Raw genomic sequence first — 27,686 nt, forward strand, 5'->3', positions numbered from 1 at the left:
ATTATTCTAAGCACTTTTATAAGATGCTTATTTTATTGAGTAATTGTAACATTATATTAACAAAAATGACACACGTTTAGGAATAAAAATCTAAGGTATTTACATAACATTCAAATAGAGAAAAATATTAGATACAAAAAACTTAAAATAAGAAAAGGAAGCAAAACTAACTTTGTGCAAATCTTATGACTAAAAAATTATTAATTGCCTTACAAACAGTTGATCATGCATTTCACTAATTCGCAAGGCAGAATATTCAACAAAAAAATTAAAGAAAAAATTAGTTTAAAAATATACTTTAAGAAAAGAATGAACCAAACCGGTTCTATTTTGTTTTTCCCTCGTAGCAAGATGTGATTTGTACTCATCAAGATTCAAAGTATATTTGACTCTATAAAATAACAGTTTTCAATTATCTACGACACAAACAAAAACCTAGTGCATATATTATGGTGTTGTATTCTATAATTGTTAATGCAAATATTAAAGTATTGTTAATTACCTTCAAAATCGATGGATTAATGTTTGGCCTTCTCGACACTACTTTCACAGTAAAACTCAAGGTTTAGAATGATGGTGGTGGAACTGATATTCTCCATACCACTGACATTATTGTCATATTCATTTTTCTCCAGCTTCATTCTTCTATTCTTCTTTAATAATGTATCCGTTTTTCTCCGGCGTCATTATTCTAGTCTTTTCTTAATTGGTTTTTTCCTTCTGTTCATAAGAGGATTTTTTTTTCTTGAGCATTAAGAATGACAACAGAAGGATTTTTGAGAAAACATATAGATGGGCGACGATAATAGGAGGTAAGCGAAGGGTAGAGGAAAGTAAATTGCACGCATATTTGAAGGAAATTGAAGAGTTATGATTGTTGAAAAAAAATCAAAGATAAAAACGTAAGGTGCAACCGTTACAATTATTAGGGAAGTAATGGGAGAAATAGTAGGAGAAATAGAATGAAAGAGAGGATGTAACGGCCCGACCGGTCGTTTTGAGGATTAACATCTTGTTCGGTGGCTTAAGGACTCGAGCAACTTCGTATTATGTGTTATGACATGCGTGCGTGGTCGAGTTCGGATGATTCGGGATTGATTTGGAAGAAGGATTCTTGTTTTAGAAGCTTAAGCGGTGAGAGTTAACCGGAGTTTGACTTTTATGTTGACGATTCTGAAATGACGTTTTGATGGTTCCAATAGCTCCGTATGGTGATTTTGGTCTTTTGAGAGTATCCGGATATTGATTTGGAGGTCCGTAGGTCGTTTCGACATGAATTGGCGAAAGTTGGAAAAAATGAAAGATTTTGGAAAGTTTGACCGTGAGTTGACTTTATTGATGTCGGGGTCGGATCCAGATTCTGGAAGTTGGAATAGGTATGTACTGTCATTTATGATTTGTGTACAAAATTTAAAGTCAATCGGAGTTGGTTTGATATGAATCGACATTAGTTTTGGAATTCGGATGTTCATAAGTTTCTTAGGGTTGAATCGATGCACGATTCGTAATTATAGTGTTGTTAGAGGAAATTTGAGGCTTCGAGCAAGTTCATATCATATTTTGGGACTTGATAGTATACTTGGTTGGGGTCCCATGGGGCTCGGGTGAGTTTTGGATGGGTTTGGATTGTGCCGCGTTCTTATTTGATATTTCGACGTCATTTCTTTTGGCACAAAGGGCACCACATTGTGCAAACAACCTTTGATTTATGATTCGATTGAACCATCAGATCCGTATCGTAATTACAGAACCATAGCAATAAGAATCAGTGCATTCTGAGGTCGTATGAGGGAGTTATGCCCATTTTCGTGTCAGAAAAGACTAATATTTTCTTGGTGTTTGAGGGAACATAGGCAAATCGCAGGTGTCAATGCGATTTATAAATCTCAGTTGTCAAATGCGACTTGCCTTGGGAGGTTTCTAAAAATGGGGGTTTAACCATTTTTAACATAATTAGAGTTGGGGAGCTCGGTTTGGGCGATTTTCATAGGCAAACTTTATAAATTGGACTCGGGTAAGTAATCTTAACTTGATTTGGTCCGTTATTCATGAATCTAACACTATTTTCAACATCTATTTTTGTGATTTGGGAGATTAGAATAGAAATTTTTTCTAACTTGATTTGAGGTTTTTGAAGGCCGAATTAGAGTCAAAATTTAGTAATTTTGGTAGGGATGAACTCGTTATCGAATGAGTATTTAGATTTTATAATTTTAGTCGGGTTCTGAGGCGCGGGCCCGAGTTGACTTTTTATTTGTTTGTAAAATCGTAATTTTTTTGTTCGAATTAGTTTCCTATAGTTTATATTTATCGTATGAAGTTATTTTGACTAGATTCGAGCCGTTCGGAGTTGGATAATCGAGGGAAAGGCTTACTAGTGGATTGATTTAGTGTGATTTGAGGTAAGTGACTTGCCTAACCTTGTGTGGGAGAACTACCCCTTAGGAGTTAGTCATTTGTGCTAATTGGGTCATGTGAAGGTCGTGTACGCGAGATGATGAGTACGTATTCGGGCTTATTTGTAGAAATTTTGACCGTTTAGGGCTCTTAGGTTCTTATGTTCATTAGATATGAAGTTGTTTTATCATGTTAAATCCTCCATTTACTAAATTCATCCTTACATGTCTTATTTAGAATTAATTTATTCATGTTCTACCCTTATTGCCAATTAAACTCTTATGTACCTTGATTGAAGTTGTTGCCTCTTTTACTACCATGTTGTCTTTTCCGTAATTGCTTAACCTTAATTGAAGTTATGTTATCTTTTCTGTAATTGCTTAACCTTAATTGAAGTTATGCTGTCTTTTCTGTAATTGCTTAACCTTAATTGAATTTATGTTGTATTTTCTATAATTGCTTAACCTTAATTGAAGTTATCGTCATCCTTTACGTAATTTGCTTAACCTTAATTGAAGTTTTGTTATGCCTTTCACTATTGACTTATCCTTATTTAGAATCATTGATTCATGCTATCTCTCTTATCGTCGAGATGTACCTACGTGGAATCAGTGTTGCACATTATCTCTTCCCTTGTTGAGCTATTCTTGTTGAGACCATTATTCCTTGTTGTGTCTTTCTTTGTGAGCTCGTTCTTCCGTTCCTTAGTGTTATGAAGTTCTTGTGTTGATTTACTTGTTGTACTCTCGTGTTATTATTGTTGATGATGTTGTACTCAGTGTTGTTGAGCCGAGGGCTATGCGTGGTTGTGGTATTGAAATTGTTTTAAGGAAAAGTTGTGGCATATGGGCACATGTGGTGAAAGACCTTATATTGTGTCGTTATATTTTGGTGCACGTGATATTGTTGAGAGGATTGTTGGAGTGTTCGCACGTGAGTTGTCCGTGCTATTATTATTATTATTATTATTATTATTGATATTTACACATGCGGCGTGACAAGGCGGGCTATATATGTGGGTTGTGCACGTGGCGATACAAGGTGGATATATTATTATGCGCGTGTGGCAAGACAAGGCGGATATTTACTTTATTGTTACGCACGGCGCGAGACAAGGTGGGCTATGTTGGGGATGATTTGTGATGACTTGTGATGGTCTGGAGGTATTGTTGGTGCTGATATTTGTGTAGTGGTGTGCCTACCTGGTGTGAGTAATGCATTTTACGTCTTGTTGTGTTGTTTCCTGTGTGCCATTTGTCATCTCTACTCTTACATGTTGACTCGAGTTTTGATAGAACACTTGCACAAGCATACACATAATTAATCACTCATATCGGTTTGAGAAGATGAACCCTGATGTCTATTGATCATTTACATATATTCTCATATACTTGCATTCTATGTGAAAGTTATTCTTATGGCACGTGAGTTGTCTGTGTGGTCAAGGTCATTATTATTGTTGGCACGTGAGTTGTCCACGCGGGTATGAGATATTATCACTCCCTTGGCATGTGAGTCACCCATGCGGTTATGAATTGTAATGTGGGTATAAGATGCTAAGTGATTAGGGTTTATGAGTTGGGACCCGTGAAATGTGACTATGAGGTGAAGTACCTCGGGAAAGTCCTTGAACAAATCTTGTGAGAAAGTGATTGTTCTTATTGAGTGTTACTTGTTTTTCCTTACTTGGTTTCATCAGACTTAAACTGTATTCATCTTACTCCACGACGTTATTACCTGTTGTATCTCGTTGCTAATTGCTGCTCTTAGTTTCCTATTACCAGCATTGTTTCATTATTGTTATCATACTTAGTTTTAGATTGATAGTGTTCCCTGTTAGTTTCACATTTATACTTGTACAGGTTATTAAGTCTAGTAGGTGTCTTGACTGTCCCTCGTCACTATTCTACCGAGGTTAATCTTGATACTTAATGGATACCATCGTGGTGTACTCATGCTACGCTTTCTGTACATTTTTGTGCATATACAAGTACTCGGAGTTTGTTGACCATTAGCTAGGTGATCAGGCATAATTGTGGAGACTCAAGGTATACCTGCTGTTGTGTTCGCAGGCCTCGAAATCACCTTCTGAAATTTTACTTTGTACTGTTTATTTCTATACCGGAACAGTTGTACATATAGATCTTCTAGTAAACTCAGTAGAGCTTATGACTTGTACTATCGGTTTTGGGATTGTAAGTTTTGTATAGAGATTTTTATTTCATATTTAACAGTTATTGGTTGAATTTTGCTATTAATTCAGTAAGTGTTAGGCTTACCTAGTTTTAGATACTAGGTGCTGTGATGCCGTCACCATATCCTACGGAGGGAAATTAGGGTCGTGACAGAGGAGGTGCAATTAAGAGAATTGAAGAAGTGCCTTTTGGATTTTGTAATAACGGAAAAAATATGAAAGAAGTAAAAATTTGAGAAACTAGAAAAATGTGTATGATGGTTAAAGAGACTTGCCACATCATTGGCTAATGTCCCTCCATTATATAGATTTTATTGTCTAATTGAATTTTTTTTTGGTAACATTGTGAATATTATCATTGATCAACCAAATTATTATACCTAAAGAGCACCTTACATCATAATCTCCTTCTAAGAATGGTACTACGAATGTTTAGCCTCAACACAAATTCTATACATCAGTGATACTCCTCAAGAATTCTCTACATCTACTTGCCTTTTGTGACATATGTATATCATTTAATCTAACTAATGTTTTCTTTTTTATCTGCTCCACAACCTCTATAGTATTTACACTTACGCCTTTGAAGATCTTCTAATTTCTTGCCTTCCACGTATGCTAGAAAACAACTCCCATAATTGTTGCAATCAAATTCCTTCTTTAATTATTTCCATCGCTTCTTTTAATGTTGTCCAGTGTGCTCGTTATGTCCCCTTCTTGTAATTGTACACCAAGTCATCGCAGAACCTTAGCACGAGCATTTTTTATCCAATTGCATTCCATAAATAGACGCTGATTTGTTTCAGTTATTTATTTTTCACATAAGCAGCAATGCATGTTTTTACATGTATCTGCAACTTTACCAGTCTCTCCTTTGTAAGCAATCACCTTTAAGCTCCAAGCCACAGAAAAACCTGTGTTTTGGTTGTGCTACCCTACTCCATATCAGATATGTTATATGGTCTTTGCATTCCCCCTAATAATGCAATATAGCTCCTAGTTATAGAATAGCCACCACCCCTACTCAGAGTGTAATCACCTTGTACATACCACGTATACATGTCATACTTCAAAGAGTTAATTTTCGTCCAATACCAACTGCAGTCAGCTCGAATTTTATGAGTCCATATATTGGTATCAGTTTTCATATACAAACCATGCATCCACTTCACCTATATAGCTTCCTTATTATTGAGCAGTTGCCATAATAATTTTTCCACATATGCCACATTCCATAGTTTACTACCTTTAACATTCAGCCCTCCATACTTTTTAGGAAAATATATTCTTTTCCATGCCACTAGTGCCAGCTTTTTCCTGTCTTCAGTACTCCCCCATCAGTGGCGGATCCACATATGCAATTATGGGTGATTAAGCACCCATTACCTTTGATCATATGTAGTAAATTTGCATAAGCAATTATAAAAATATTTACATATATATTGATGAGCACCCACAACTAAAATCCTTCTTTCTCTTCTTTTGGAATTTTTATCGATTAGCACCCATGACTTTAAAATCTCGAATTCGCCACTGCCCCCATAGGTTATCCCTACATATTCTATCCACCTCCTTAACTACTGTTTGAGGCAAAATGAATACTGTACTTCAGAAGTTGTAAATGAAAATCAGCACAGAGTTAACCACATGCAATTTGCCTGCATCTGAAAGTTGCTTTGAGTAGCTAGTTTTTATCCTCTTGGTTATTCTATCTACTAGCTTAATACAGTCCAATTTGTTCCATTTTTTTTATGAAAGGGGAAGACCAAGATATTTAATTGGAAAAGAACCTTGGGTGAATCCTGTTTTTGCTATCAACTGCTCCTTTGTCAATGCCCCATCAATGAAGATATTTGATTTATCCTGATTAGCAATAAGTCTTGTTGCCTCACTAAAATGATTTACAGCTTCAACCACCCTAGTAACTGATGCCAGATTACCTTTGCAGAAGATCATGGGATCATCTGCAAAGATCAAGTGAGTTAGCTTCAACTGGATTTTCATATTTCTTGTTAATTATGTGGAAAACGTTTTTTTTTCTTCAAATTATTTAACTATGGATATACAATATCAACATCTCATAGCATCAAATTTTGAGCAACAATTTATTTATATATTATACTTCATCATTAATGAGTTTCTATGATCTAATGAATATATGTAACCCCTAATATGGACTTTTAGTAATTTTGGGGCAGCATATAGCCGCATTATGTGTATTTAATCTTAGAAGTAAGCCCATAAACTTTAACATTGGATGCACATATTGGACCCTTTTTCTCACCGAGAGGAGAAACCCGAGTTGGTAACTAGGTCCAGTTCAAGCCCATAATTGGCGGCCCAAGTAATAAGAATATCCTTTCTATCATAAAATAATTGGAGATAGACAAACATCAAGTGTTAAGGTGTTATTTTCTGAAGCGATTTCCTAAGCAGGGGCGGCCCATCCATAAAGCGGGTAAAGCAGTTGCTTTAGGCCCCACATTTATGGGGGCCCCATTTTTTAGTTATATCTATATTATATATATACATTAAAAAATATATAAAATGAAACGGAAAGTTTAAACACAAATTTAAAATAGTGGACCACGAGTCCACAACTTTCTCAAAGTTTGCAAAGTGAACACAAGCAGAACGTGTGCACTGTGCATTGTGCAATTGTGCACTGTGCACTAATACTCTAATAGCTATGCCATTATATTATATATTATATTGTGTTCTTACTCACAAAACTTTGTTGAGCAAAGTGAAGACAAGTAGACAACTTGTGCAATGTGCACTAATAACTATGACACTATATTATATTTTATATTTTGTTTTTACTTCATTTTTCAACGGTTCAACTTATACCTAACGTGAGTAACACTATTGACTATACCACTATATTATTTTTTTATACTTTGTTCTTCATTCTTCAATTAATCACACTCCATTCTTCATTCTTCAATAGCCAAAGATCAAAGCTTTATTTTGGAGTGTTTTTGTTTGTTCTATTTTCATGATTCAAGTCTTACAAGTTACAACAAGCATACTAGAACAGAAAATTTAATTTCATATCAAGCTATCCGTTTTTTAACCAGGTTCTATTATTCTATCTTTTATTATTTTCTCATCTAAAATTTAATATTTTGTTATTTAGTGTATTTTTAGATTATTTATTATTATTAGAAGATAAGTATGTCAAATAGAAAGTGTGAATCTGGTTATGAAAAACTCAAGAAAAAAAAGAAGAATTCAAAATCTAATACAATCTCAAAAAGGTGCTCTTGACAAATTTTTATTGAATAATAAAAATCTTGAATCAGAAAAGTTGGGAGAGTATTCTCTAGATGACCAAGTTAGTAATTCAGTTGAGTTAGATAATTCAAAAATTAATAATATTCAAGTAGAAAAAGAACAAGTAAGTGACAAGCCAGAAATAGATCCTCAAAATAATACATTGATGCTTATGAATGAAATAAATAATTTAACTCCTATATATATATATATATATGATCCTAGTCAATGGACTGATATAGATACAAAGTTGAGAGATCTATTGGTAGAAAATGGGCCAATTAGAATAATTGACACAAATTTTTCGAATGATACATTTTCAAGACATTTTTTTACTACACATTATATTCAAAAATTGGTGAATGGTGAAAGACATGATAGAAGATGGTTAGTTTATTCTAAAGACTTAGATAAAGTATTTTGTTTTTGTTGTAAGTTGTTTAGTTTGAGTTCCGAAACTTGTAGTAGTAAACTAGCTAGTGAAGGTAGTAATGATTGGAGAAATATTAGTACTAAGCTCAAAACTCATGAAACAACAAATGAACATATTATTAACATGGCTGCATGGATTGATTTAGAAATAAGACTGCAAAAAGATAAAACAATCGATAAAGATGTTCAAGAACAAATCAATAGAGATAGAGAGCATTGGAAAAATGTATTGTCAAGAATTATTGCCGTGATCAAAACTCTTGGAAAAAATAATTTAGCATTTAGAGGAAAAAATGAAAAGATATATCAAGAGAATAATGGAAATTTTTTAAGTTTAATTGAAATGATTTCAGAAGTTGACCCTGTCATGCAAGAACATATTCGACGAATTAAGCATGATGAAATTCATAGTCATTACCTTGGGCATAGAATACAAAATGAATTGATAAACTTATTGACAAGTGAAATTAAGAATAAAATTATTAAAAAAATTATAGAAGCAAAATATTTCTCTATCATACTTGATTGCACTCCAGATACAAGTCATCAAGAACAAATGTCTTTTATACTGCGGAGTGTGGATATTTCGGCAACTCCAATAAAAATTGATGAATATTTTTTAGAATTTTAAAAAGTAGATGATACAAGCGGAAAAGGTCTTTTTGAAGTTATTATAGATGAAATAAAAAATATTAGACTTGATATTGATAATTTAAGAGGGCAAGGATATGATAATGGGTCAAATATGAAGGGAAAACATCAAGGAGTGCAAAAAAGACTTCTTGATGTAAATCCTAGATCATTTTATACACCATGTGGTTGTCATAATCTAAATTTATTACTTTGTGATATGGCTAATTCTTGTACAAAAGCTATATCATTTTTTGGAGTGGTACAACGTATATATTCACTATTTTCATCTTAAGCGATGGAAAGTATTAAAGGATAGTGTACCTAGTCTAACTCTTAAATCATTGTCACAAACTCGTTGGGAAAGTCGTATTGAAAGTATTAAAGCAATAAGATTTCAAACTCCAAAAATAAGAGATGCTTTATTGAAATTAGTAGAAATTAGTGATGATCCAAAAACTAAAAGTGAAGCTAATTCCTTAGTAACATATGAACTCGAAAATTTTAAATTTTTATTGGGTATGACTATTTGGTATGATATATTATTTGTTGTTAATTCAGTTAGCAAAAGTATGCAGTCAAAAGACATGCATATTGATGTTGCCATAGATCAATTAAAAGGTTTGATTTCTTTTTTTTAACAAATATAGAGAAGAAGGATTTGTAACTGCTATGATTTCTGCCAAAGAAATTGCATTTGAAATGAATATTGAATCCGAATTTCGTAAGAAACGTGTGATATCTAGGAAGAAATTTTTTGATGAGAATGTTGCTAATGAAATCTCAAAGTCTCTTGAAGAGTCCTTTAGAGTTGATTACTTTTTATACATTGTAGACAAGGCTATTGTTTCACTTCAAAATAGATTTGAACAATTTGAAGCATATGAAAATATTTTTGGTTTTCTATTTAGTGGTAAAAAACTAAGATCACTAAATGATGGAAATTTAAAAACACATTGCCTTAATCTTGAATTTTTCTTAAAGCATAATAATCAATCCGATATTGATGGTTTAGATTTATTTTCTGAGTTAAAAGTATTAAGAAAAATAGTACAAGTAGAAGATAATAGTTTAATCGATATACTCAATCAAATAAAGAGACTTGATTCTTTTCCAAATGCCTATATTGCTTATAGAATAATGTTAACAATTCCAGTTACCGTTGCTTCAGCGGAAAGAAGTTTTTCAAAATTAAAATTGATAAAATCTTACCTAAGATCAACAATGTCTCAAGAGAGATTAAATGGGTTAGCTATATTGTCAATTGAGAAAGACTTATTAGGAGAAATTGATTATAAGAAAATTATTAGTAACTTTGCATCTAAAAAAGCTAGAAAAATTGACTTCAAATAATAAAAAAAAATTAAAACATTAAGGCCCCTCATTAAAATTTGGCTTTAGGCCCCAAAATACGTCGGGCCGCCCCTGTTCCTAAGATATTGTTCTGGCGATTGTTTAACTCTCCTAACCTCTTCTTCTAACTGCTTCTTGTCCTTACACAAATAGCCAACCAATTTTATTGTTTACTTTTTCTAGCTGGTATACATTGATTATACATATATTATATATAGATTATACATATATTATATATTCGCCGACTATTTTTAGTTTAATTAATTAAGTGGATAGTTATTTAGGTTAATTCTTCTTTTTACTAAGTAAGCACTGATATGACTTTATTTATACTTTCTTAATATCTTTTACAATACGAAAGAGATATAAGAATTTGGTAAGATTAAGATCTCAGGTAAATATTAGGTGTGTTTCACTATGTAAGTACTAATAGATTAGATAAGAATTTGACTAGTGAGTCTTGTTACTAAGTTCTAAGGTAGATTTTCTCCTTCTATCATATTTCCACCGGCCGTTGCCGACTTGCCGTAAATATTAATCAAATAAAAAAACATAATCTTCCTTTTTTCTCCTCTATTTCATCCTTTTACATAAATTACATAAACTAAGCATTTCCATTTCAAAATGACATACAAATTTAAATGTCAAAGCATCTTTTAATGTTTAGAATCAATTCTCTTATCGATTCCTTTTTAATTATTCATTACCCGAGATCAATGGTATGACTAATTCGAATTCGCGCCCATAAGAAAAGTGAATGAATCGTCCAAATATTCTTCATTTTCAAGGCTCAACTTAAAATTTATCGATAAAAATGAAATAATTTTATTCATCTCACACGCTCCTTTGTTATGGTTAAAAGCACCTAACTAGGGTGCTTATCGGGCGAATCAGACGGATAATTACGCTTAACGGTTTGGCTTCACGTTTATCGGATTATAAATATAGTAATCTGCTAGCCATCCAATAAGATAATTGGCGGATTGGTATCGAATTGACGATTATCGGACGATTTATCGGCTAAACCAAATAGAAATTTTTTGAACAATCAAGTACATACAAGAACTAGTGATAAGGAAGACATAACAAATACGAGCTAATCTATGCAAAGAACATAGTTCAAGTTCATTGCACTGTACAAAATCTAGATGAGCATCCTAAACATGAAGAAAACTAGCTTCATCTATCTTACTACAGATCAATCTAACTTTACTGTGCTATAATATGAGCTAACCGTAAAAGTTAGGGATTTAGCTAGCGTTTGGCCATAGATTCTCAAATTTATTCTGAAAAATCTGATTTGGGTGAAGTTTGGTTTGAAGATGAAAATGTGTTTGGACATATGTTTTGGGTGAAATTTGGTTTGGAAAAACATGAAACATGACTTATACCCACAAGTTTTAAAAACTATCACAAAAACCCAACAATACCATTATCAATAACATTCATTATATTATCGCAAACCATAGTCCTGAACATAAATAAATCTGATACAAAATTATCATTTTTATAATGAACTACATGATACACTATTAGATGACCGAGAAAACGAAGCAACATCGTTACAAAATAATAAATTGTGGGCTCTTTTATAAAATACAAAAGTTTGGAGTAATTTTTAAAAAATATAATAGTGATATTTTGGCCAAAAACCAGCTATTGAGCTGGTTTTGGGATTTGAGATTTGGGACTTGGGATTTGGCCAAAATGTATGCAAAATCTATGGCCAAACATGTGTTTGCCAAATAAAACCCAAGTTTATTTTGGCAAAATCTATGGCCAAATGAGTCCTTAGCCATTTAGGGTTTCAATAGTACTTTATATACATAGGGGTAAAAATGTAAATATAAAAATTCTTAGCGGGTTAACGGTTTACCCGATAAGAAAATTGAGTAATTTGCTCCAAACCGTTAAGTCGTTAATTATAAAATCTTAATCCGTTCATCATTCATTACTTCGATAATCCGATACCAATAAGCAATAAGTCATCGGTTTGATTCGGTTAACGGTTTCGGTTCAATTTTGAACAGCGCTACACCTAACTCATATAAAAGGAGTGTATAGAGTCGCATGTGAAAAACAAGTGTTTAAAAGGGAGATATGCGAAAAATTCACTGTGAGCATAACATCTTCGTTTACCTCAAAGAAAGTAGAATGGAAGAAAATACAATCTTCGTACCATTAATTTTTGGTTTGATTACTCTTCAAAGTCAAATCAAACTTTGTTATTTGGTACTTTTTTATAGGAGTAAATTTTATGGCGTTTTGCATCCCAACAATAAACTCTTTACGTTGTCCTGTTCCCAACCCAAAATTAGTTGTTTGACAAATAAGTTCTTTTCAAAATATGTGATGTTTTAGAAATACAGAATTACTTTTTTATAACATTATATTCAAAATTACACTTAACTGTTTCTATTAGTATTGTGTTAATTAAGTATGACATTTAGAATGAGATAAATTTATTACTGGTAGTGTTAGTGAGACCAAATACTCTTAAATTCACAAATACTTTTTAGTAGAAAATTGCGAAAGTTGCTTTTACTACCCCCCCCCCCCCTCCCCCACCCGAATTGAGGGAATAAAAGACTTCCTCCTATTACAATTCGACGGCGGAGAAACCGATTGCGCCAATTTCGCCGGCGACGGTGAGTTGATGAAGAAGATGAAGCAAGTTATAGAGTGCGAGGAAGAGAAGAAGCTTCCGATGAAGCGGCAAATGGACGATGGAGAAACCAACTGCTCAACCTCCGCCGGAGACGGGGACTTAAGGAAGAACCTGAGGCGGAAGCTGAGGCGGTGTTGTTGGATGAGAATCTGACCATGTTATCTTCCTGTTTGCGCAAACGGTTTTTCTTCTCTGAAACTTATGGAATACTGCTTGGATCTTAATAAAGTATAAAATAGTTTATCAGCTGTGAAGAATTCATTGCAAGTTTGACGAAACTATAGATTTAAGTACTGATTTCAATAAAACTAACGCGAAACACGGCTCTGTCACTGACTATAAACCCTTAATGTGCTCGCCCTTAAAATTAAAATATTCGAAAAGCATTCATTCTGAATGCGGAGATTGCTTTTCTAAGTCTTGTATCATGTGCTTATCACCTGACTAGGAATTGCTAACGTGATTACTCCAAGTTTTACGTCAACTTAGTTATTTATATAGATTTAATTTCCAATCTCGAGATTAGATTTGCTTCTAAAAGTCGGTGAAATAGTGTGCTTCTCTGTGCTAGTCACTAAGATTCATCTTTAGCTTAATTGATGGAAATGGAAGATCATCTCAAGTCATACACTCAGAGCGAGAACAAATGCTTCTCCACAAAATTCATCAGCATTTTTGTTTTCTCCTTGTTTCTGGTTTTCATCCTTTTTCACATTCAATACTCATCCCCTTTTGATTTCACCTTATCAACGTCCCAAAGATGGGCTTTTCTTTCCCAAGAGAATAACTCTGATGTCATTGAGACCATCACTGCAGAACTCAAAGACTCTGTCACTTTTCTTCCCCTTACGGACCTTAGATTTAGAGAAACGGCCACAACTGGCCACACCTGGTTTATGAGCTCTTTGAACGACACACTCGAGGAAAATGAAGCAGAATACTTGTATTTCCCTTCTAAGGCATCCAAAGGACGGCTTCTTTGCTTTAAGGGACGGGATATTAAGGATGGCACAAAGAATTCATATGTGTTGGCATGGCGAGAAGGTCTTCCCGACTCTGCTATTCTACTGGAAGGCTTAACGTTTGTATCAGACACATATTACGACCACCTAAATCTGTGGCATGGATTATGTGCAATGGCCCCTCTAGTGAGATGGTCAATGAAAAATGAGTGTTTGACGCCATCAAGATGGGTGCTATTTCATTGGGGAGAACTGAGATTAAGAATGGGATCATGGATTCAACAACTTATGCAAGCGAATTTTGGTGAAGTCAAGGTGGAAGGATTTGATAGAGGAGATGTACCTTACTGTTTTGAGAAAGCCATTGTCACGAGGCATGATCTAGGCCAAATGAGTCTGGACAGTAAGCTGAAGGTGTTCGACCTGCTGCGCTGCAAAGCTAGGAGTTACTGTGGCCTTAATCCTGCAGGCAAAGGTAAAGAGATGAATGAAAGAGGATTTCCAATTATAAGACTTACACTGCTGATGAGAAGAGGTTCCCGCTCATTCAAGAATGCAACTGCTGTGACTGATATATTTGCAAAGGAATGTGCAAGGGTCGAAGGCTGCATTCTGCGTGTAGTTCAGTCAGAAGATCTATCTTTCTGCGACCAGGTACATATTTTCCTCTTTCTATTATCAGTATTGAGTAATTACTCCAGATGAAGTAATAGTACTTTACAGAACAAAATATACAACTAAAGCATACCAAGAAACATTGATAGACAAGATTCACATTATTCTGCTTAGAAACTTCAGTAGTATCTGAAATAATGCCAATGTCCTTTATTAGGTAAAAGTGCTGACCAACACTGACATTGTTGTGTCTCCACATGGAGCGCAATTAACTAATATGCTCTTCATGGACCGAGAGAGCAGTGTAATGGAATTCTTCCCAAAGGGTTGGTTAGAGAATGCTGGCCCGGGCCAATATGCTCACCACTGGATGGCGAATCAATCAGGGATGAAACATCAAGGTGCATGGTGGGATTCAATAGGCGAGGAGTGTCCATCTCCACAAGATCATCAACAGTGCTTTCATTTTCATAAAGATGGGATGGTTGGACACAATGAAACCTATTTTGCAGAATGGGCTAGAAGAGTCATTGATCAAGTTAAGCTAAGCAAGGTGGAGCAAGCCTCTGTTGATCAAGCAAACAAGCAACAAAATGATTCAAAAGCATGTGTATGCTAGGCCTTCTGTTAAAGCATTGAATAGAACAACTAAGGGTATATTTTATAAGAGTGAAAATCAAATGATTAACTGTTTTGCCTGACATCATTGTATGGGTCGAAATCCGCCTCAGTACTCAGGATTAAGAAGCATCGAGAAAGGAGTCGGCCGAGGTCGACCAGGAGATGACAAAGCCCGTGGTCGAGATGCGGAAGATGGTCGATGTCAAGTGCCGTAAACAGAGTAGTAACAGTTAGTTTATTAGGGTAGGATATTAAAGGGAATATTCTATTGGATATTCTCTATACCTGTACTATTAGGGTTTATTGGGGGTATGTCCCATATAAATAGAAAAAAAGATAATGAATAGAAGCATGTGATATTCATTGTGATAATAAGAGACTTTACAAAATATTCTCTCTCTTGAAAAGATACAAAGAACACTTTTTTTATCAAGATTCTTGTTCATATTATCCTGCACTTTTTCATCAGTTCCGAGAAAATTTTGTATGTTCTAGGATCTGTCTATCATTCATCATTGTCAGGAAGAATAATCACCTAGCTCATTATTTATTGCGTGAATCACTCGTCCTATTTACTCAAATGTCATTTATTGCTATTTATTATCAGCCCTCCTTCCATCGTTATTTATATTTTATGACTATTTAATGCTTGCTATTGTCAACCCCCTGCTGGATCTGTCCCACATCGCACATGCTTTCAAAACTCGCATATAGAGATTTTATCATTAACTAGATTTAACCCATAATTACATAAATATAATAGTTTTAACCGAAAGTTATACTATTTGGTCAAACAATTTAGCGCCGTCTGTGGGGATTATCTAGTTTAATTTTTAGTTTCTTCTAGATTTACAACTGACACCGGTTACTAACGAAAAAAAAAACAACAAGAGTAAGATCTTTTTCTCTCTGCATACATAGACCTAATATGGCAGGTAACAGAGAAGAAAGAATGAGAATAATGAGTGACCTCCCAACCAATCTCACGAACATAATCAATGAGAGTTCTGAAGCAGTGGACAGGGGTGCAACGCCCAATGCCTCTCCATGCGAGGTGGATCACCCCCTCCTAAAGGTGACAGGGGTCCGGTCCGGGTTATTGGAAAAGTTGACCAGTCGGTCACCGAACCGGGTTGGTTACCTGTTTCCCCATACCGGGTTTACCGGGTCTGAGTCCATCCGGTTATTTAATGAACCGGAACGGTTCCGGGCCTAAAGGGTCGGCCCTGGCCGGTTTTATTTAATTGTTTTTTGAATTTTGTATAACTACCGTAATTTATATCAAGATAAAATAAAAATATAAAACAAAAAAAATAATGTTATAAAAAGAGTGTTTGAATAAAGGATGCAAATGCTTTAAAATCCTTATATTTGAATATTTTATTAAGAATTTAATATAATAGAATACAATGAAGATGGATAAAAATTGCACTTATAATTTGCATTTTTTTTTCAAACTTGCAAATTAAAGTTTACATTTAACAACAACTAAATTAACGAAAAAAGAGTAAATTCAAAGTTTAATTATTAAATATAAATCCAGAACTTCAAAGGTTTTGCATTGCCTTAGTAAGTTCTTTGTAATCAATATGAATTTCTTGGCCATCTTCTGGAGTGTTAAATTCAGATGGGTTACTATGTGTTAATATGTCTCCAAGTTTCTCGTCTTCTAGTTTATCAACATCTTCACGTCCCTAATTTCTTCGTTCCGATCTAATCCAATCTCTGAAACATACTAAAACTTCTAAAGCATTGCTTCCCAATGAGTGACATGTGTCTCCTAGTTGTTGTCTTGCTTGACTAAATGCACTCTCTGAGTAACAGTTGAAATTGGCACATTCAGCACGTCCCGAGCCATAGCGGAAAGAACAAGAGATTGCTTTTCATTCTCATGCCACCATCCCAACGGTGAAAATTTCTTTGTGCGAGGCTCTGTTTGCTTTTGTAAGTAGAATTGAAGTTCATTAATGTTCTTGCTACTGGTTTGAGTGAAAGGAAATGTAGACCAAATATTATAACCATCAAGGCCTTCATCTTCATCCATAGTAGCAGATGCAGTAGAAGTAGTACAATGCATAGTGATATTAATATTGCCTACATTAATAGCATCATCATCAATTATATTTACATAATAATTATATAATTGTTGTAAATAATCATTTAGTTTGTTCATACAACAATATATATATATATATATATATATATATATGGGATTTCAGTTGGTCCAATCTCGATATAAGTATATAAGGCATTGATTAATTGGTGACAATTAGACATCTTAATAGAATGATTTAAAACAACACCAATTAAATAAATCGGAGAAATTAGAAAGAAATATTTTTTGAATTTTACTTGCATTTTTTCAACATCCTTATATTTTTCTTTCTTCTTAAATTCAGAGAGTAGAAAAGAAATTTCAGCTATATGTACTAAAGCCATAGTAACAGTAGGGTAATATGCTCCAGAAAACTGAACAGTAGCTGTATAAAATTTATGTAAAAATTTAACAACATCATTAATGGCTTCCTAGGTATTAGTTGTTAACATATAATTTGGATCAGTACAATGCGCATTAGCAACTTCAGTTATCGGCAATATATATTTGTAGCAATATTTTAAAAATAAGTATGTATAATTCCATCTAGTAACAATTTCATCTGGCATGAATCTGGGGTTAAGGTTATGCTCGGTACACTTAGTCTTAAATTTCCTAATTCTAGATTGTCTATTATTTCCTTAAATAACACCACCTGTTCTTTTAACATGAGTAAACTCAGTTGAAAATAAATCAAGCCCACTTTTAACAATTAAATTATAAACATGACATGCACACCTAACATGAAAAATTCGTCAAGTGGTGGTTTCAAATGCAGTCTTAATATTGAAATAGCAGCATTATTGTTAGAACCATTATCAAAAGACATACACAATACTTTTTTATTAAGATTATAAAATTCAACAACTTCTCAAATAGTAGTACTTATAAAAATAGCAGTATGACTTTGATCTTCATCATATTTAAAAGCGATAATACGTTTTTGCATACAATAATTATTATCTATCCAATGACATGTAGTTGTCAAATAATCATTTCCATTAATATCATGGCCAATATCAGAAGTTAGAGAAACTCTACAAGGAAGGTGGTCAAACAAATAACATATGTATGTCTAATATTATTCATGAAGTCTAAAGATATCAGATCTACAAGTACTTCTAGGGATACCTTTAAATAAAGGATTACAAATCCTTTGAACATACATAATAAGATATGATGAAGAAGCAAAAGAAAAAGGTAGACAACGCAAAGCAATCATTTTTGCTAACTCCTCACGATCCTTCATTTTATCATATTTCATAAGTCCTCCAGTACTAGGGTTTAGAGTTCCTTGATTTCATCTAAATCAGAGCACCATTCTATAGGATGAGTAATTCTCAGATACCTACTAAGTGTCCCAGTCCCCCCTAAACTTTCTCCAGTCTTATGTTTAAAGTCATCTTTACAAATTTTGCATCTAACTCTATCAGAATTCTCTATTTCCTCAAAATATTTCCAAACTTTACTTCTCCTCAGTGTTGTGAAGAGCATGAAGCGAGAAAAAGCGACAACTCCCATTTCGCTTAAAGCGATAAGCGAAGCGCTCGCTTTTTTGAAGTGAAGCGAATTTTTAAAAAATAAATTAAAATAAAGAACCGAAGGTAATAAGAACTAAGAATAAAGGATATAAAAATTAGAGGAATTCTCTATTAAAAACTGGGCAGTAATTTTTTGAGAAAGAACCGAAGGTAAAAAAAATATTCGCCAGCATTTCGCTGCTTTTTGGACGTTTAAACAGTGAAAGAAAAAGAATTCCGCTGCTTTTTGGACATTTAAAAAGAAGAAGAAGAAGAAGAAGAAGAATAAGAAGAAGAAAAAGAAGACGAAGAAGAAGACGAAGAAGAAGAAGAAGAACCCTAGTTGATGCTTTTAGATGCTGTCAGAAATCAGAAGTCGATGAAGAAAAAGAAATCGACCAGTGTCTCTTCTTTAAAACCCTAATCGTTGTTGTTCGATTAATGAAAGACCAATGTTTAATCACAAAATCTCATTTTTAATAAAATAGAGCTGGGTCTGTTTTAAAACACAGAAGCGGGCGCTTCTCTCACTTCGCTTTCTCACTTTTCGCTTTTTAGTGTGAATCGGTCGCTTTTCTACACCTGAGTCACTTCACCCTGCTGAAGTGTGCCCCTTCTCGCTTCGCTTCGCTTCTTGCTTAAAGCGAGGAAGCGGGCACTTTTGAAAATACTGCTTCTCCTTCTCTGATTACTAGTCGGGGCCACAAGTGGTCTACTACTAGCGCCACGATTACCACCCCTGCTACCAACTCCAACACTACAAGGTGTAAGTGGTGTCTCATCTTTAATTTCTAATTCATTATCCTCTATACCGAAATCTTCCTGTAATTGTTCATAATCTATATTATTATCAGGTGATATTTCAGAAACGTGTGTAAAGTCATTTAAATTACTACTAGAAGTTGAAGTAGTACCTATTTTTCTATTTCCCTGATTACCGCGATTAGCAACCTTATTATAAACTCTTTTTGCATCATTAAACATATTGTAAAAATTTAGGTACTAACAAAAAATAAATATGCAAATAAATAGTAAATAAGAGAAAGAGTTAGAGGGAGTACACCGAATTCCTCGATAAATTGAACACTTGATGATTTTTGAAGTCTTGAATATTTGAAATTGAATTTCGCAACTCTAATGTTACCACGAAAAACGTCAATTTTCAAAGTTCAAACTTCAAACTTCAAAGTTCAAACTTCAAATAATACCATAAATTAAATTCCAAAAAAAAATGAGAGCGAAATAGTTGATTGCAATTTAGGTGAAAAATGAGAGAATGGCAATTGAGAATTTGATTTTGAGAAATGAGAGATGAGTGAAGAAATGAAGGGGGGAGGGGGTGTATTTATAGTTTTTCAAATGGCTAAATTAGTAATTACTAAAAGTGTTATTTTTTAAAAAAAATGCCCAAAAGGGCTATTCTTGCAAAATATCCGTTGGGCAACGGTCAAATTGGAAGCTGACCGTTGCCAACAGTCAAGTTAATTTTTTTTTTCAAAACAAATTCTGAAATAGTCGTTGGACCGGTCCGGTTAACCGGTTCACCAGTGAATTGACTTTACCAGTTTAGCCCGGTCCGATTAACCGAAATTTCGAAGCTAGCCGGCTCAACCCCTTACCCCCGAACCCAGCCCTGCCCTGCCCCCTACCTACTAGTCCGGTCCAGTTTAATACCAGTCTGGGCCGGTTCGGAACAGGGTCAAACCGGCCCGTTAAACACCCATACCCCCTCCCCACGGAAGCATCACAAAGTCTCTTGGCAAGGACGCCTCCACATCTGTGGCGGAGGAGGCGCCACCAACAATAAAAAAGCTCCTAGAGGCCTGGCTAACTGACACGCTAATCAACGTCCTCCATAAGCCCGCTCAGGATGCGGTTACAGATAACGCAAGGACTTGCGTTATACCACCAGCGGATAAGCAACATGGACAACTCCCTCCTCCTCTGACGACAGGTATTACTCCTAATGTCGTTAATAATGCAGGTGACGACACTCTCACAACCATTTTGAAAAGAATGGAGGAAATGAAAAATGAGAACAAAACGCTTCGAGATCAAATGAGAGAACACAAAGAGAGGGTCGATAAGATACTCGACGCCCCTAAGCTCTTGCCGAAGAGAGATGCCGGACGGTTCGTCGAGCAGTCGTACAGTGATGATGCCGCCCCTCATGCCATACTAAAGACCTTTAAGATGCCGCCTTATCTGAAAATATATGATGGCACTACCGACCCCGAGTACCACGTGACTCACTATGTCACCACTGTGAAAGGCAATGACCTTGCCAAGGAACAAGTATCTTCCATTTTGTTAAAAAGGTTCGGCGAAGCCCTCACGGGAGGAGCGTTAACTTGGTACTCACACTCTATTGAAACCTTCGAAGAAATGGCCGATAAGTTCGTAACAGCCCATGCTGGAGCCAAAAAGGCAGAGGCGAGAGTAAACGACATATTTTCTATTAAATAGTCTCCGGGAGAAGAATTGAAGGATTTCCTCGCCCGATTCAACCAAGTGAGAATGACCTTGCGAAATGTATCGAAAGGGATGGCGGTCGCAGCTTTTCAAAACGGACTAAGAAGAAATGATTCGAGGGCGACAAGAAAGCTACTGAGTCAACTTATGAAGTACCCCCCAACTACTTGGGATGAGATACACAATGCATATTGTGCCGAAGTCCGAGCAGGCGAGGATGACCTCAATGGGCCCACCCATCGATTGACCTCGGTGCAAGCAGAATCCAGGAAAGATAGAAGAAATGATATAAAAAATGACCTCGCAGCCTCACAACCCAACCGGGAACAACATCTACCATATGTCAGAACCGCCATTGCGTCCTCATCACGCCACGAAGAAGGCCCACCCCGATCAAAAATAAGGACTCACCGGAAGGTATACCCCCTTCATTACCTGATCACAATTTTTGCGTGTCGCCTATAGAGATAGTCTACGCCATGGAGAAGCTCGGACCGAAGGTAAAGTGGCTGAAAAAGATGAGGTCAGACCCGAATACCAGAAAATTAGATGCCCTCTACGAGTTCCATCAAGAGCGAGGACACAAAACCAAAGATTGCATCGCCCTAAGACAGGAAGTCGTAAATGCTATGGAAGGGATACCTCAAAAAGAAACCGGGGAAGGATCAACTTTGCCAGAGGACGTGAACAATATCAATGACCGACCACCCTCGCCGACCCGTACCATTCACATGATCATCGAGGGAGGCAACGATGCTTCCATCAACAGTGTGAAGTTCACCACAACCTACAAGCTCAAACGGTCGATCACCCACGAACGGTATGATGAACTCGAAGAAAGTATCATCTTCGCTAAGTCAGATATCAACGGTTTGGTTCTCACTCACTATGATGCTCTTGTTATCACTTTACAAATTTTATATACTGACGTGAGGCGCATTATGGTAGACGATGGGAGCGGCACATGAATTATCCACCCTCGAGTGCTTGCGCAAATAAAACTCGAGGATAGGATAGTGCAGCGCTGCATCACACTAACGGGTTTTAACAATGCAGTTGAGCGAACATCCGATAAGATCACACTCCCCATCCTAGACGGTGGCGTCACGCTTGAAACCATGTTCTATATCATGGACCAAGACACATCGTACAACGCCATAATAGGGCGACCATGGATACACACCATGAGACCCATCCCCTCCAGCTTGTACCAAGTCATCAAATTCCCAACTCCAGGGAGGATATTCAGTATATAAGGGGAACAACACATCCCGGGAATGCTACCACATTGCCTTAGACTGTACAGCCACCCAACAAACAAATGATAAAGAAAAAGAGGCATAACAATCAACGGGGTCGAGGTCGATATGTGATGACAGCAAGGACATCATCGAAGACCCCGATACGGTTGAAGCTGCAGGATCAACCGTAGAGGACCTCGACCCCGTTCAGTTAGATAGCAATGACCACAATAAGAATTCTTATATCGACTGCAAACTTCAGGAGCCGGGTAAATTTCATCAATTCTTAACTGCTAATGCAGACTTGTTTTCTTTCAGCCATGCAGATATGCCATGTATCCCAAAGAAGATTGCCGCACTGGGCTTCGACACCCCTACTTACCTCCAGCTCCTCTTCTTTATCCCTTAGCAACCCTTCAAGAACACTGCATTATTCGATGACCCTCACCATCTCGTCATCCTTTTCCTTCAGCTCGTTTCGGAGAGCTCGGAAGTTGCCACCCTCACCAAACCACCTACAAATCTTGCGGTACTTGTCACGGTACTGGCGGTATTTTCGCTCCATCTTCAGAAAAATAGCCTTACGCCTCTCCTCTCTTCGGGTGTTTTCAAATTCCAAAATCACAGTCTAAAAGATAGAAAAGGAGAACTAAGAGTGACAACGAAGCAAAAACTTTGAACTTGACAAACAAAAATGAAAGAAGTCTAAAAGCTTACCCTGAGAGCGAGGTCGGCTATGCTCCTAGATAAGGTAGCGTCATCCAGCGTTTCAAGGGTTTTACCCACCACGTCGGAACAGAAGGGACCAAGGGAAGGAACCACGTTCTCCGTATTAACCAACAAATCTCGATCCATGGGGATCGCAATGGTCTGCGTGGAACCCTCCGATCTTACTTCGAGTCGGGTAAATCCCTCCCCTATCATCCTTACATCATGGGCGTCAACATCAGACCTCGTCTCGTAACTATCCTTGGAAACACTCTTTCCTTTCCTGTCGGCCAACGAAGGAGGACCCCCAGTCAGCCGCGAGGCCGATGGCTCATCTTCCCGCAAAAGATCAGAAACTATCGCCGATGGCCCTTCAACTTCCATCGTGGCTTCGGGAAGGGACACACCCTCTGCGGCCTCAGCCAATGGCGGAATCTTGGACGGAAACTCAATGTCGTCTCCAAGCACTATTGTCACCGTCTCACAAATCACATAGTCTCCCCTTCCTGAATCCACAACCCTGGCGATCCCATCACCGATATCAACCGACCTTCTCTTACGGGGAACTAAATTCTCACCGCTCGGCGATGACTCTTCCTCCTCATCCACTAGATGATACAAGGGGAAACCGTAAGCTCAACTGCCGATATGTCCGCAGGCGGAGAAGAAACTGATGTTGAGGCAACAGTAGGTGGGGCCAATAACCGAGCAGTCCTGGCCGCAGTGGAAGAAGGAACAGAAGTAGATGACCGGGCAGGACTAGCCGCGATCACGATGGGAATAGACTCCGAAGAAGAATCAGCCTTCCTCTTACGAAACGCAGGAGGAGGAGCCATTGGCCTCCTCGAAGATCCTCGAACTGAAAAGGAATGAAGTCTATCACTACCAAGAATAAAACTACAATGAGTAAGCAACCATGAGGTCGAGATGGAAAATTTTTGTACAGATGAACTCACCGGTCAAGGAAGAAGCATGCCCGAACTTCTTGAGAAAGCCCGACCATTCACGAATCCCCGAACTCTTTTGTACTATATCGCGTCCTCCTAGGACTAGATCGATGTGGGCAGGTATGTTAAATTTTGCCCTAAGCTCAGTCAGATCGACCTCTTTCATCGCTGACTCCGAAACCTCGGGCTCGCCTTCGGGCGCCTTCGATTTCTCACTACGAGAAATTATTTCTTCCATCGTGGGAAAATTCTCATCTTCAACGGCGATAGAGACGCCACCAGCACGAGAGGTCATAAGTACTGCCAAGGGGGCAGGGGTCAATTCTCGCACCAGAACCAGAGGATACTTTAACTTTATTTCTTTTTCTTGAAAGAGGATATTCGGGCTAGGAAGTATGAGAGGTAATAAGAATCGCTAAGACCAATAAGGAAGATATGTGGCAAGGGAAGAAGAAGGCTAAGGGTTTTTTATGAGAAAAATAAGGAACAAACGAACGTCGATGCACCTCTCTTTATAAGCACTCAGGCACCAAAACCAAGAGACTATACCATCATTACCTGGCATTGGAATTGAAACGGCAACCCCCAACTGACAGTCGCATGGAAAACAACGCGAAACATCGGGATATTGCGCCATAATGACGCATGAAGTCGTGACGTCATTTTGGTACAGAAGCGACACATCCCTAAAAGCTGCAGTTCACGAAAGGTAACGATGTCATCTCGTCCGAAATGTCACTTCTCGACTCGCTCGCGCAAATTTTGCCAACCGCAGTAAACAGAATTCGCCGATTAAGGTCGCCTGAGGTTGGCCTTAATAAGCGGATGGACTAACTGTATGGGTCGAAATCCGCCTCAGTACTTGGGATTAAGCAGCATCGAGAAAGGAGTCGGTCGAGGTCGACCAGGAGATGACAAAGCCCGTGGTCGAGATGCGGAAGATGGTCGATGTCAAGCGCCATAAACAGAGCAATAACGACTAGTTTATTAGGGTAGGATATTAAAGATAATATTCTATTGGATATTCTCTGTACCTATACTATTAAGGTTTATTGGGGGTATGTCCCATATAAATAGAAAAAAAGATAATGAATGCATGTGATATTCATTGTGATAAAAGCAAACTTTACAAAATATTCTCTCTTGAAAAGATACAAAGAACATTTTTTTATCAAGATTCTTGTTCACATTATCCTCCACTTTTCCAGCAGATCCGAGAAGATTTCGTATGTTCTAGGATATGTCTGTCATTTATCATTATCAGGAAGAATAATCGCCTAGCTCATTATTTATTGTGTGAATCACTCGTCCTATTTACTCAAATGTCATTTATTGCTATTTATTATCAGCCCTCCTTCCATTGTTGCATATATTTTATGACTATTTAATGCTTATTATTGTCAACCCCCTGTTGGATCTGTCACACCTCGCATACGCTTTCAAAACTCGCATTTAGAGATATTATCATTAACTAGGTTTAACCTATCATTACATAAATATAATAATTTTAACCGAAAGTTATACTTTTTGGTCAAATAATCATCATCTGCAAAACAGGCTCTGATGTTTAAACAAATGAATTATATGATCAGAAACCAAGTTTGATTTTCCAACCTCTGGAAAGTCCAGCGAATTATTGGATTGTCAAATGCTTGAATTTTACTCCTCGTTTTCTGACATGTTTTGAGCACGGGGCAAGTTTAACTTTTTTGCATGCCATGAGGCATGAACACTTGAACAGATTAGATGGGATTCAGAGTGAATATCGTTCGGCTGATTTGACCTCAATCCTCTGTATTGACCTGAATAGGCTAGCCATATTTTCTGATTAAAAAAGAAAAACAGTTACTCCAAGATTTTCTCTACAATCCAAAATGCAATATTGAAGGATAAAGTTCGGCACATAGATCAATCAAGATGGTTGCTACAACCAATCGGGCGGATCTAATGCAAGGTTTACGGGTTCCCGTGAACCCAGTAAATTTTGCGTAGACTCTGTATTTATACTAAAACATTCATTAAAAGTAAAAATATTTAGCTTGGAACCCACTTCATTGATCAATTATTATGTATATTAACTTGAGATCGTTATAGGAACCCATAAACTTAAAATTCTAAATCCGCCTCATAAAAGACAAACCTTTTTACAATACATGAATCAACTTCTTAAAACAGCATAATATTTACCTCTATCGAGCCACGCTGCTTCAACCATTTGGAAAAGTAGTATTCACATAATTTTATCTTACGGCGGACATTACTGCTTACATGCTGTGTAAATTATTAATTTCGCTCCATGGCTAAAGGCCTAAAGTGCATTCTGCTCCACTTCAACAAATGGCAGTTCTTGTAAAACCGGTGAATTACGTGTAGGACAAATGGCTTGTTGGGCTTTGTTCTTGTACACCATTATTTAGCGTGATTATGAAGTGGATTAGAAGATGCCAAAAACTAAATTATCAGCAGAATTCAATAAGATAGTCAAAGTACACTAGAGAATAGTGACGATACATAAAATTGAATGCTAATTGGAATTGAAGTCAAATAAAATTTGGTAAGTTGAACTGTTTAAGTTATGTTGAGACGCAAACTTCACTTGGTACAAAAGTTAAACATATTTTTTTATTAACTACATTAGGGGTGGAAAAGGAGGAAAGAGGAAGGAAATGCTACAATGCACGGATTTGAACGAGGGGTATTCTAAACCGAACCGAAACCGAAGCTTAATGGCTTATTGGTATCGGTTTAATGGTTTAACGGATGGGGAACGGATTGAAATTTTTTTATTAACGGCTTATCGGTTTGGGGGCGGATTATTCAATTTTTTTAACGGATAATCCGTTAACCCGTTAAGAATATATATATATATATATATAATTTATTTTTATTCATATATATATTAAATAATCAAAAACTCTTCTTCCACTTCCAGTACTCTATCTATTACTAATTTACTATTAGATATTTAGTTATAATTTACTATTCCAGTTAGTTACTATTAGATAATTTTGATGTCATGTGTTATACCCAGTGTTCTCTTCTATTTCTTCTGATAGTTATAAATTGTTAATAGGCTCATCCCCAGAGATGATTCTACTGGGAAATATGCTGGAATGTAGCTCTATATTTCTTATATTTAGCTCTCTTCTTAGGTGCTATATTCTATAGATTGGAATGTAGTCTGCTGAGCATAGGAATTTTAATTTGAGTCACAGCGGTCAGCAAACAATCCGATAAACCGCCCGATAATTGCCCGATAAGAGCTAAACTGATACCAATCCGCCTGATATCTTATCGGGTGGCTAGCGGATTAATACATTTAAAAGCCGATAACCGATAAGCCAAACTATTAAGAGTAAATAATCGTCCAATCCGCCCGATAAGCAGCCCTAATTTGAACCTTTCACCTCAACTACGAAAGGCATGGAGCTCACAATTGACCCCCCAATCCCTTAAAAAAAGATTTTATGGGAGCTATCACCTTATTCTACACTAGTTAATTCTCCTAGCAAATATTTTTTAATGAGATTTTTTTTAATACAATATTTAAAACTT

At 36.3% G+C, this 27,686-nt stretch overlaps 3 protein-coding genes and 1 pseudogene across 3 annotated transcripts; all 4 read left to right on the forward strand.

Annotated features, from left to right (window-relative positions):
* Positions 1-8,039: 8,039 nt before the first annotated feature.
* Positions 8,040-9,224, forward strand: LOC138910413 (uncharacterized; annotated as a pseudogene).
* A 377-nt stretch (positions 9,225-9,601) lies between these two features.
* On the forward strand, positions 9,602-10,347 carry LOC138910414 (uncharacterized). Its single transcript, XM_070201652.1, has one exon. It carries the CDS (start codon positions 9,602-9,604, stop codon positions 10,280-10,282), a length of 681 nt encoding a protein of 226 aa, XP_070057753.1. The 3' UTR covers positions 10,283-10,347.
* A 3,055-nt stretch (positions 10,348-13,402) lies between these two features.
* Positions 13,403-15,596, forward strand: LOC104103140 (uncharacterized). Its single transcript, XM_033657950.2, has 2 exons — positions 13,403-14,566; positions 14,745-15,596. Exons 1-2 carry the CDS (start codon positions 13,550-13,552, stop codon positions 15,144-15,146), a joined length of 1,419 nt encoding a protein of 472 aa, XP_033513841.1. The 5' UTR covers positions 13,403-13,549; the 3' UTR covers positions 15,147-15,596.
* Positions 15,597-21,714: 6,118 nt separating this feature from the next.
* LOC138910415 (uncharacterized) lies at positions 21,715-22,203 on the forward strand. The gene has a single exon (XM_070201653.1). The coding sequence runs from the start codon at positions 21,715-21,717 to the stop codon at positions 22,201-22,203; it is 489 nt and encodes a 162-aa protein (XP_070057754.1).
* The last annotated feature ends 5,483 nt before the right edge of the window (positions 22,204-27,686 follow it).

Source organism: Nicotiana tomentosiformis, chromosome 4, assembly GCF_000390325.3.
Source record: "Nicotiana tomentosiformis chromosome 4, ASM39032v3, whole genome shotgun sequence".
Lineage (NCBI taxonomy): Eukaryota > Viridiplantae > Streptophyta > Magnoliopsida > Solanales > Solanaceae > Nicotiana > Nicotiana tomentosiformis.